This window comes from Bos mutus, chromosome X (genome assembly GCF_027580195.1).
Source record: "Bos mutus isolate GX-2022 chromosome X, NWIPB_WYAK_1.1, whole genome shotgun sequence".
NCBI lineage: Eukaryota > Metazoa > Chordata > Mammalia > Artiodactyla > Bovidae > Bos > Bos mutus.
The window spans coordinates 7,262,535-7,274,992 of NC_091646.1; the positions used below are offsets into that span (position 1 = coordinate 7,262,535).

At 36.2% G+C, this 12,458-nt stretch overlaps 1 protein-coding gene across 12 annotated transcripts in view; it reads left to right on the forward strand.

The window, feature by feature from the left end:
- Positions 1–12,458, forward strand: part of THOC2 (THO complex subunit 2) — a 118,564-nt gene that overhangs the window by 14,484 nt on the left and 91,622 nt on the right. For all 12 annotated transcript variants that reach the window (XM_070366240.1, XM_070366241.1, XM_070366243.1 and 9 more), the window contains exons 2-4: positions 624–682; positions 5,257–5,348; positions 7,651–7,702. In XM_070366240.1, coding sequence (XP_070222341.1) covers positions 624–682; positions 5,257–5,348; positions 7,651–7,702 — 203 coding nt within the window. The remainder of the gene's footprint in view (positions 1–623; positions 683–5,256; positions 5,349–7,650; positions 7,703–12,458) is intronic.

The window sequence follows — 12,458 nt, forward strand, 5'->3', positions numbered from 1 at the left end:
TTCTTTACCATCTGAGCTACGAGGGAAGTGCATACATTGCAATAGATGTACTTCTTAAGCCTTTTTTACCCTGAGGCTCCCCCACCATCTTTTCCTTGTAATATATTTGTTGAAGAGACTGGGCCATTGTCCTATAGAGTTTCCCACAGTTTGTATTTAAGTTTTGCTCCCCCTCCTCAAAGACAACTTCATACGTGGTGGTGTATTCTTGCATTAGGATCAGGAGGCACATAATATCTGATTGCGTCTTAGGATGTGAACAGCCATTGATAGATGCCTAGATCCTTAAATTTATTAGGGACTTAAAAATGGTGCTGTTCTATCATACCTTTGTTAGCTGAAATACTAACAGAGGCATTTCTTATCAACTGTTCGTTTGTATACAAAAGTCAGAATAAGTGCTTGATTTTCATTCTTTTATTTACCTGTTTTCATTCAAAATAATGTCTTGATTCATTAGCATCTTCCAATTATGGTTTTTAGGTTTATTTTATTTAAATTATAAACTAATGGACTTAAAATGTGTAATACATTTCCAGATGTTTTTAGTTGATAGAATTTGCTGTATAAGGATTATCTGTGTTAGAATTAGAAATTAATACAGATTATTTGTTTTATTCTAGTTTACATTTATGCCGGATCCTCAGTGAAAATAAAAGCCACGATAGTTCAACTTATAGAGGTAAGACTTTTAAAAATATCATAGCTATGAGATTTGGCTTGGTCAAAATTAATAAAATACCCTGTTTTCCATTAAATTTTATAAATAGAAGAGCTAGCATGGAAAGAGAAACTAATTCTGATCTTGTTTGTGCTAGGAAACTTGCAGAAACTGAGGTTCAGTGTTTTTACTAAAGCTGGTTATGTTTAGGTGGTATCTGGGGATCTTGTTAAAGGCAGTTGTCATGGAAAACATTACAAGCAAAGGAGTTGTTTATGACTGCATATCTCAAATATGATTTATTAAGTAAAGTGTTATGCAATTAAACTGAATGTAAATTTTTAGTTATTTTAAAGGATTTACTGTTTAATTTTTTTGAATTTAAAATTAGATATATGGATTCAGAAAAGGAGGGGCAAAAACAAAAGCAATGATGCCCAGTAATTTAAACCATTTTCATATGTAGCTTTCACTGGGGTATAATCAATGACATTTTTTCCAATCTGGAAAAATAACTTATAATCAATATTCTATTTTAAATAAGTTATTGATTTTCTGTAAATGTTTCCTTTTATCAAAAAATTAAATATTATCTTAATATGAAAATATATACTTTTTTGAAGAACATTTGGATTTTTGAGTAGAAAGCATTTTCAAATGAGTGAATGAACCATTTTTCTTTCTGTCATTTGGGTAAGACTTGTTAAAACTCCTTGCTCAATCCCCAAAGTTATTTTATAGTCATCCTGCTTTTAAAATTTCAGATCATTCATAAAGATTTTTGAGGTTGTTAATACAATGCCATTTTTGAATAAGTCAGTTGACTGTCAGAAGAGTAAGAAACTAAAAAAAAGAGTCCTTTTTAAAAGCACTGGATAGTTTTCCCTCTCCTTATGTTTGAAACAAGTTTCTAACTTCTCAGTTAACTTGTATCTTGTTTGTGTTTGAAACCTTAAGTGGGTTAAAAAAAACATTCTCAGCAAAACTATAAATAGCATAACAGGGTGGTTACTCTTAACAGTTTTAAATGAAACAATTTAGATCTTTAATAACTATCAGACTATTGTTAACTTGCATGGTTGTTCTGATTCACATATGAAACTCAAATTAGTAGGGGTGTGGCCTCATTGGCTCAATTGTGAGGGTTCTCTGGGCTTCCCTGGTGGCTCAGAGGTTAAAGCGTCTGCTTGCAATGTGGGAGACCTGGGTTTGATCCCTGGGTGGGGAAGATCCCCTGGAGAAGGAAATGGCAACCCACTCCAGTATTCTTGCCTGGAGAATCCCATGGATGGAGGAGCTTGGTGGGCTCCAGTCCACGGGTAGCAAAAGAGTCGGAAACGACTGAGCACTTCACTTTCACTTTCTCTTTCTTGCTCTTGCCTACTTGCAGGGAACTGAATGTTGTTTCTTTAGAATTTCCTTTGTATATCTCAGGGGCATTGACTTTGGATATTGTTCCTTCTGTCTTTTCTCTTTTTGCTTCTCTCTCCAAATTGATTTCATTTCAGGAAGGCAGTTTCCCTTGCACATGCTGCTGCTTTTATAAGTTCTTTTTATAAGTCCCCTCCCCCCCCATAAAATAACATAGTAAGGATGGCTGATGAACATGAGCATTCCTAGTGATATTTGACATAACTAGTGGCTATGCTCATATTTCACAAAGAATGTCTAGAATCTCTAGAAATCCCTTTTACTTGTGGCTGTTCTTAAAGCTGCTTTTTCTGAAATGTTAGCATTTATTCTTTTCTGTATAAGAGTTGTAAATTTTCCTCCCCATTGTAAATCTAAAGTTTTTCAATTTTAGTGTAGATTTAGCAGGGTTTTGTGGACTAGCCTTGGTAGTCTCTAAGACATCACGTACTGTTTCTGTGGATAAAATACAGCAGGAGTTCCTAGTCATTTAAATGGGTATTTAAATGACATGTGAATTGGGGACTGTCTTTGCTACTTTGTGGATTACATTGTGATTGTTTTGGTGTCAGTGTCAGCAAAATGACCTGGGCCATTTGTTCTCTATTTTAATCTCCTTTGATTAAGGTTAGAATTCCCTCAGCCCCTGTGAGCCCATATTCTTACGGGAATTTAGTTTATGATGCTCAGCTGTTTTGTTCTTCGGTGAGTGATTGCTTTTTAAAAAATCTTAGTTATGTGGATAATTTCAAATGAATATTATTTGTTACAAAAGCATTTTATTAATGCTAATTGAAAGCATCAAAATGACCTCATATTCCTACCATAGTAACAGATTTTTCTTTTGCATTTTAGTTTTTATGAATTTATTATAAGCATAATGAAGGCATATTTGTGAGAAAGGTAGAATATATTTAATGAATCCTTCATGAGGAATTGGAATAATCTGGCTATATTTCTTTTGTGAATAATTTAGTGAACAAATTAATTTCATTATAATATACTATTTTCATTGTTTAAGGGGAGATTGATACAAGTTTTGATTTCTATTATGTTCCTTTTTGTGGCTAGTAGTAAGTAGACCAAAGGAGAAGATTTTTAAGTATTTAATTTCTTTTAAACATTTTTTTATTTTTATGGCTGAGCTGAATGGATTGCGGGATCTCAGTTCCCTGTACAGGAATTGAACCTAGGGCATGGCAGTGAAAGCACCGAGTCCTAACCACTAGCTGCTGCTGCTAAGTCGCTTCAGTCGTGTCCGACTCTGTGCAACTCCATAAATGGCAGCCCACCAGGCTCCCCCGTCCCTGGGATTCTCCAGGCAAGAACACTGGAGTGGGTTGCCATTTCCTTCTCCAACGCATGAAAGTGAAAAGTGAAAGGGAAGTTGCTCAGTCGTTTCCGACTCTTAGCGACCCCGTGGACTGCAGCCCACCAGGCTCCTCCGCCCATGGGATTTTCCAGGCAAGAGTACTGGAGTGGGGTGCCATTGCTGTTGCTGCTGCTGCTAAGTCACTTCAGTCATGTCTGACTCTGCGTGACCCTATAGACGGCAGCCCACCAGGCTCCCCCATCCCTGGGATTCTCCAGGCAAGAACACTGGAGTTGGTTGCCATTTCTTTCTCCAATGCGTGAAAGTGAAAAGTGAAAGTGAAGTCGCTCAGTCGTGTTTGACTCTTAGCGACCCCATGGACTGCAGCCTTCCAGGCTCCTCCGTCCATGGGATTTTCCAGGCAAGAGTACTGGAGTGGGGTGCAATTGCTCTTAGGAGAAAGCAATCGCCCTGGGGAGCACTCGAAACCACCAGTGCTGACATTGTATCAACCGCTATTACTGAAATCTTAGGCAAAACTGGGGGGCGCAAGTAACAAGAGAAGCAACTTGTTTGCATTCCAGTGTCTCAAAATAGCTCCCGAGGAGACACATTTCAAAGGGCAAAATAGAAACTTTATGTCGAAAACATGGCAGACTTCTCCCCTAACCACTAGACCACCGGGAAACTCCTAAATATTTGATTTCCTAACTTGCTGTGTTGCCCTGAAAGATTTTTTGATTTCCTTCAAGGGGGTTATAAACTGACTTTGTTTTACATTAATGTTTTTAGAGTTACTTATTTTCTTACTTTTAAAGAGAGGAAGGAGATAAAGATTTTAGTGTTTGGGACTAAAGAAAAAGGTAGCTGGAAGGATATGTTCACCTGACCATTAACTCCTACCTCCTCCCAAAACTCCTCCAGGAAAGGGGGGCTATGCTAATTGTGAATGAGACAACTGTACTTGTGGTTGACAGTTCTCACAGGACTGCTGTTTTTTTTTGTCTGTATGTACATATGTAATTATGATCATCCCTTAGTATCTACAGGGAATTGGTTCCAGGAGCCCCCTCAAATAGCAAAATCCGAGTATTCTCAAGTCCCTTATATAAAATTGCATAGTACAGTGAATAAAGTCAGCCCTTCATATTCATGGGTACAGAATTTGTGGATACAGAGGGCTGAATATATTTTAGTTTGAATTCTGATGGAAATAGAGGAAAAATTGAGGTTTAGGTTTGGGAAGAAATTTCTCTGACAGGGTATGGGTTTTATATTTACTGTTATTCCTTACCTGTTTGTTGTCAGTGTAGCCCTGAGATTGAATTAACTATAATCTGAATGTAGTTAGAAAAATCTGCAAAATCTCTTGGTGAGAAGAATGGTTAATTTATATTCATTTGTTGGAGTTCTATGCAGTCCTTAAAAATAATTTCGTAGACTTTGGTACTAGGAGGAAATATTTTTAAAAGTGTTTGTCGGGGAATCAGAGTACCAAATGATGTGAACTCTGAATGCAAGTATGTAAAATATGTAGACATACAGAAAAGGATTGGAAGGAGGTGCTCAGGCAGTAGTTATGTTACAGTAGTGCAGTCAGTTCAGTTCAGTTCAGTTCAGTCGCTCAGTCGTGTCTGGCTCTTTGCGACCCCATGAACCGTAGCATGCCTTTTTCTACTCTTTAAGTATTGTGTTTTTGTGAAAATAAAAGGAAAAAATCTGCTAGAGAAAAGCATTAGAAATATATTTTTCTTAGTCATTATTGGTGTTTATAATAATCTGAAAGTAGGAAATACATAGGTCTTCCCTTAGAGAGTCTACCTTTCATGTTTAAGAGATTGTGTCCTTACACTCTTTCTTTTATGTTTGACAGATTTCCAGCAAGCTCTTTATGAATTATCATACCACGTCATTAAAGGAAATCTAAAGCATGAACAGGCATCTAATGTTCTTAGTGACATCAGTGTAAGTATGCGTATGGTTTTTTAATTTGATAATTGTTAACATTTTTTTGTGTGTTTGATACAAGGGATACTGAAGTATATAACTTGTGTTTTATTTTATTCAAAATGGTAAGCCATTGTTACTGGACAGTTATATAGGTATTTTAATCTTTTTCTGTGGCTATGAGTAGAGCAGAAAGTATTAGGTAAGCTGGGAGGGCAAAAACATCTATAAAAAAAATTGGTTAGAATGTTCTCTCAATATTAACATAACAAGACATTTTCTTTTGTTTGTGGTTATGTTTAGAAATTAAATATATTTTAAAAACTGAGGATGAAATTATTTTAAAATGAAGTTGTATGGTTCTAACTTAATGCTAATTTTCATGTTTGCTTTAGAAAATACTAACTAGATTTTTTTCCTCACCTTTCAGTGGCTATTTAAAGGTGAGGAAAAAACCTTTGTTTCACTCTTTTGTTTAGTGGGCTTCCCTGGTGGCTCAGTTGGTAAAGAAACTGCCTGCAATGCAGGAGACCTGAGTAGGAAAGATTCCCTGGAGAAGGGAATAGCAACCCTCTCCAGTATTCTTTCCTGGAGAATTCCATGGGCAGAGGAGCCTGGCAGGATACAGTCCATGGGGTCACTAAGAGTCAGACACGACTGAGCGACTAACACACACACACTTTTGTTTACTAGAAAGGTTAAATTAGATTCAGACAAGATACTTTTCGTGGTTGTTTGGGATTTGAATTGAAAGATGAACTCTCAAATTGTAAAGATGTTTATTGTACAGCAGGGGTTAAGTTTCATTTTTTTTTTACAAGTGATATTTTATTTTTACTAGGCTGGGTTTTACACTTGTATAAATAAAATTACATGTACAGTTGAGAACAGCTTTCATAATAAGTATTTTTGAGGTGGTACCTGGAGTTTCTCGATATCCGTATGAATTTCTGTAGGCTTTAAATGTCTGTAGCCTTTAGCTTTGTATGATTTTTCTGCTTTCCCAAGGACAGTCTTAAGGAATTTCTGTGTTTAGTTGTTGTGATTTTTTTCCCCCCATCCTCCCCCATTGAGATATATTTGAGCAGTAGAGGTTCAGTATGAGTTTCTCTTTTACGCCTAAACTGTCTCTGTCTGATTAGTTCATGTAGAAGTAGTCTATTTCTTCAATAAGTGATATTCTGTGTTTGAAAACTCTTGTCTTGCTCTATTATTTTGGAGCACTTTCATTCAAGTAGACATAGCCAGATTTCATAGCCCTTAAGAAAAGACTAATGTCTGATTGGCAATTAAGGTCATTTCATTCTGTAAATTGAGCATGAGTATAGGGTTTATTGTGTTAATGGAATTTGATTCTAATACTCTTCCCACTTATTGAGAGTGAAGAGTCCAAATGAACTTAATGTGTTTCATTCTTACTTAGCTTCCCTTTCTTTGAGTGCTTAGTAATATATATACTTCTGCAGCTGGAACCTTTGTCATGGCTAGATTCTCATAGTCCCATATTGCACTGTCCCTTATCTTAGCCACAGAAACATATCTTGTGTCTCTTACAGCTGCCAGGTTTTCCTTTAGAATTATATTTCTTTTCTTTACTCTCTGAAAATAGGCTAATTTTAGTGTTGCTATAGTGCCAGCAAACTAATTGCAGTAATTGAACAGTGATCCTTACTAATGAAAAATGGCTCTAAAATTGGGCATGGGAGTGTGAAGTCAGGAGACAAATCTATTATAAATGTTGGATCCATTTCTCCAAAGACTGCAAACATCAGTGCATAAGGAAAATACAGTTTTTTGGTAATTATTTTCATCTTCAGAGAATCTTGAGTTATGAGACAACTGCTTGTACTTATTGCATTTTTCAGATTTCTGTTCTGAATACTATGATTTTTGCTTAGGTCAGTGTTGACTCAGGTACGAGCACAGCATTTAAAGTTTTAGATGAAAAATGTACCACTTTAAACACTTACTTTAGATAGGTGTAAGGTACTCCAAATTCCAGTAGTTTCTGACATGAAACTTCATTGGAAAAATGTTACTCATTTGTGTTTTTTATTATTTCTTGAGGTGCTTGTTTAAGGTTCTTTTTTTTTTTTAACTTAAGTTATTTCATGGTAGACATTTAAACAGGTTTTCTAACCATTATCTCCCTGTCTTAATTTTCTCTGTATTATGAAACTTGAAGAATTTTATTTGTCAACATAGTGGTATTAGGGTTTTGTTTTTAAGTTTTACTGAAGAGTGTTATTGTGAACCCATAATACTTGCTAGTGTGCTATTCTAGGGTTTACTATGAATAATTATATTTTTTTTAAATTAGGAATTTCGTGAGGATATGCCCTCCATTCTTGCTGATGTATTCTGCATATTAGGTAGGTATTAATAAGCCTGTATTAATTTCACTTATAAATACCATTTATTTCACTTGTAAAAAGTGTTTGGAAAATTAATGTTCTTTGTTAAATAAAATATTTTTTTTTAAGCTAAGGATTTTACAAATGTTTCTACAAATCTAGATTATATTTTTTTTACTTTATAGAGAATATAGTATTGTAAGTCAAATGTGAGTTTAATCACTATATTTAAATAGTTCTAGTTTATAATTTAAATGGTTTGAATTTTTCCAAATGTATCTTTGTATAAAATTGAGCTAAGTTAAGTCATTTCAGGTTTAAAAATCCAGGTTTTTTGAAGTTAGTCTGAATTATTCAGATTTTAGTAACCACCTAATTAATATTATTCAATGCAGGTTATCAATGAATGTCAGAATATCAAACTTAGGACACTCAAGAGATAATTACTTTGCTATTGTACTCTTTTGATTTTTAATTTTAAAAAGAGCAAGAAGAGCCAGAGAAATCAAAAATACTTTTGTTTTTGAGGATGAGAAACCAGCTTTGGAAATAAAACTTCTCTCTTTGTCCAGAATAAATAAGAATTCATGCAAGATCCCTGGAGAAGGGATAGGCTACCCACTCCAGTATTCTTGGGCTTCCCTGGTGGCTCAGCTGGTAAAGAATCTGCCTGCAATATGGGAGACCTGGGTTCAATCCCTGGGTTGGGAAGATCCCCTGGAGAAGGGAAAGGCTACCCACTCCAGTATTCTGGCCTGGAGAACTCCATGGACTGTGTAGTCCATTGGGTTGCAAAGAGTCAGAGACGACTGAGTGACTTTCATTTTCACGTGCAAGATAAGAATAGAATTTCTTTGACTTGGAACAAGAGGTAGTATCCCTCCATGGGAAGCATGGATTTGAAAAATAATGTATATTACAAATATATTTCTCTGATTTTAAATCTGAATTAAAGTATCTGAGCACAGTTTTCCACATCAGTCTTTAACTTTCTGTAACTTTGATCTGTTAGAAAACATTACCAGACATTATAATATTCACTTTAAAATAAGACTTATTCTCTGAGAGTTTTTCAGGCTGGAATTAATTACTTTACTTTAGCTCATTAATCTTAACTCTTAGAATGAGATAGGTTACTTAATTTGTCTTACTGAGAATCTGGAATTTGTTTGCAACAAATCTAAATGCCTGGTCCTTGATCCTTCATGATGTTTAAGATTTTATAACATCAGTAATGTTATGAACAGGTCAAAATGTATGTGGACTGAGTGATAAATGAAAAGAGCAGACAATTGATTGGATGACAGTGTGTCCCCTTTCTGTTTTGTTTTCCCTGGCATAATTATTAATTGTGCCTTCTGTCAATCTTAAAACTCCTGATTTAGATGATAAAGTATTTGTCTTTGCTATCTATTGGATTGATTGATTTTAATTTTTAGAGCAGGCGCTAAAGATATTATATTACAAATAAATACAACATGAGTCAAGTTTCAATTTAAAAAATTGTTTTTACTATAAGGAGAAAAGGAAAGATATACCCATCTGAATGCAGAATTCCAAAGAATAGCAAGGAGAGATAAGAAAGCCTTCCTCAGTGATCAGTGCAGAAAAATAGAGGAAAACAATAGAATGGGAAAGACTAGAGATCTCTTCAAGAAAATTAGAGATACCAAGGGAACATTTCATGCAAAGATGGGCTCAATAAAGGACAGAAATGGTATGGACCTAACAGAAGCAGAAGATATTAACAAGAGGTGGCAAGAATACACAGAAGAACTATACAGAAAGATCTTACTGACCCAGATAACCACGATGTTGTGATCACTCACCTAGAGTCAGACATCCTGGAGTGCAAAGTCAAGTGGACCTTAGGAAGCATCACTATAAACAAAGCTAGTGGAGATGATGGAATTGTAGCTGAGCTATTTCAAATCCTAAAAGATGATGCTGTGAAAGTGTTGCACTCAAACTCAATATGCCAACAAATTTGGGGAACTCAGCAGTGGCCACAGAACTGGAAAAGGTCAGTTTTCATTCCAATCCCAAAGAAAGGCAATGCCAAAGAATGTTCAAACTACCTCACAATTGCACTCATCTCACACGTTAGCAAAGTAGTGCTGAAAATTCTCCAAGCAAGGCTTCAACACATGTGAACCAAGAACTTCTAGATGTTCAAGCTGGATTTAGAGAAGGCAGAGGAACCAGAGATCAACTTGCTAACATCCATTGGATCGTAGAAAAAGCAAGAGAGTTCCAGAAAAACATCTGCTTTATTGACTATGCCAAAGCCTTTGACTGTGGATCACAACAAACTAGAAAATTATTCAAGAGATAGGAATACCAGACCACCTTATCTGCCTTCTGAGAAATCTGCAGGTCAAGACGTAACAGTGAGAACCAGACATGGAACAATGGACTGGTTCCAAATTGGGAAAGGAGTAGGTCAAGGCTGTATATTGTCACTCTGTGTATTTAACTTATATGCAGAGTACATCATGAGAAATGCCAGGCTGGATGAAGCATAAGCTGGAATCAAGATTGTCGGGAGAAATATCAGTAACCTCAGATATGCAGATGATACCACCCTTGTGGCAGAAAGTGAAGAGGAACTGAGAGCCTCTTGATGAAAGTAAAAGAGGAGAGTGAAAAAGCTGGCTTAAAACTCAACATTCAAAAAACAAAGATTATGGCATCCGGTCCCATCATTTCATGGCAAATAGATGGGGAAACAGTGGAAACAGTGACAGACTTTATTTTGGGGGCTCCAAAATCGCTGCAGATGGTGATTGCAGCCATGAAATTAAAAGATGTTTGCTTCTTGGAAGAAAAGCTATGACGAACCTAGACAGCATATTAAAAGGCAGAGACATTACTTTGCCGACAAAGGTCTGTCTAGTCAAAGCTATGGTTTTTCCAGTAGTCATGTATGGATATGAGAGTTGGACCATAAAGAAAGCTGAGCACCGAAGAATTGATGCTTTTGAACTGCGGTGTTGGAGAAGACTCTTGAGATTCCCTTGAACTGCAAGGAGATCCAACCAGTCTATCCTAAAAGAAATCAGTCCTGAATATTCATTGGAAGGACTGATGTTGAAGCTGAAACTCCAATACTTTGGCTACCTGACGTGAAGAACTGACTCATTAGAAAAGACTCTGATGCTAGAAAAGATTTAAGGCAGGAGGAGAAGGGGACGACAGTGGATGAGATGGTTGGATGGCATCACTGACTTGATGGACATGAGTTTGAGCAAGCTCCAGGAGTTGGTGATGGACAGGGAAGCTTGGTGTGTTGCAGTCCATGGGGTTGCAAAGAGTTGGACACGACTGAGCAACTGAACTGAACTGATACGTTTATAAGCCTGAAAGAATGATTTGTAGATATCAGTTTGTGGAAGCTGTTAGTCCTTGATAGTGTCAGAAATATATTTTTGTCTTTCTCTGGGTAATCAGTTATCAGCTTATCAATTTTTTTTATTGACTTGTTAGGATATATTTTCTCTTCATAGTTGTGTAGTAATAAGAATTATTGTTACAAGTCAGTGCTTTTTACTAATAACATGAATTCATGAAGATGGTGTTTGGTTGCTCTTGGGAAATTTCTTTTAGCCTATCCAGTCCATTTTTACAAGCAAGATTAGGATGGCAAACTTGGAAAGAGAATTTCCCACACCTGCCCCCCTCACTCACCCACTCCTACCCTTGGCAGAAAAAAAATGATCCCAGGGTGACCCCAGACCAAGATAGGGGAATAAGAGTAAGAACGCGAGCTATCTCTAATGATAATGATCATGATAATTATAATGATTATAACTGATAATAATATAGGTGCCATTTTGGAACATCTTCTCTATGTTAAGCATTTAATGTTTTCGGTAAGGTAGGTTTATGGATCAGAAAATTGAAGCTTAAGAAAGTAATTTCTCAAGGCCACACAGCTAGTAAGGCAGAGTTTGAACCTGGGTATTTTTGGTTCTAGAGTCCATGATGTTTTTACTGCATCATGTTATCTTTCTAATATTTTGACAATTATAAGGGAAATCAGTGCTGTATTTTCCTGGTTGAGATAGCATTTTCCTTTAAAAGACTAATCGTGTAAGGTGAACGGGCCTGAGAGTTATTAATATATTAACTCAAAAGGAAAGTGTGATGTAACTTGATGCACTGTTGGGACATCTGAGCTGGGTTAGGTGATTGGTAATAGTGGGCCTAGAGTTTTAAATGACTGAGGACTTTTTAGAAAATCAGAGGGAAATTAAAGAGAACTTTGATGCTGATTTGGGGTTGAGGAGTCAGGAATAGTATATGAATTTATTGGAATAGTTTCATGAGTTAGAAGAATAGAAAGAATAAAGTAAATAGGGAACGCATAATTGGGATAATAGATTCCTGTGTTGATGATTGAGATAGTTTAGCTAAGAAATTTACTGAGGTCCCATTAAGCATTTCCTAACATGGTCAGAACCCAGAGAGTTGTATCTTAATCAGGTCTGGTGGCTAAGAGGAGAATATATTTGGTTTGTAGAAGATGAACCTGCTACCCAAGTACTCTCATTTTTGGGACTTTGGAGGTAGATCTTAGGGACTGTAGGGCCTTGGAGAGTAGATAGATATTAGTTTAAAGAAGAGGCCCAATTTAGTCCTGACCTCTCAAGATCAGTGTGTTTGAAGTTCTAGGCTGGGGAGGGACCAGAAAACCAGTTAATGGGGAGACCACTTGGAAGTCCCTGGAAAAGATTGATGAGATGCACATGAATTTAAAGTCTTACTGAGGGAT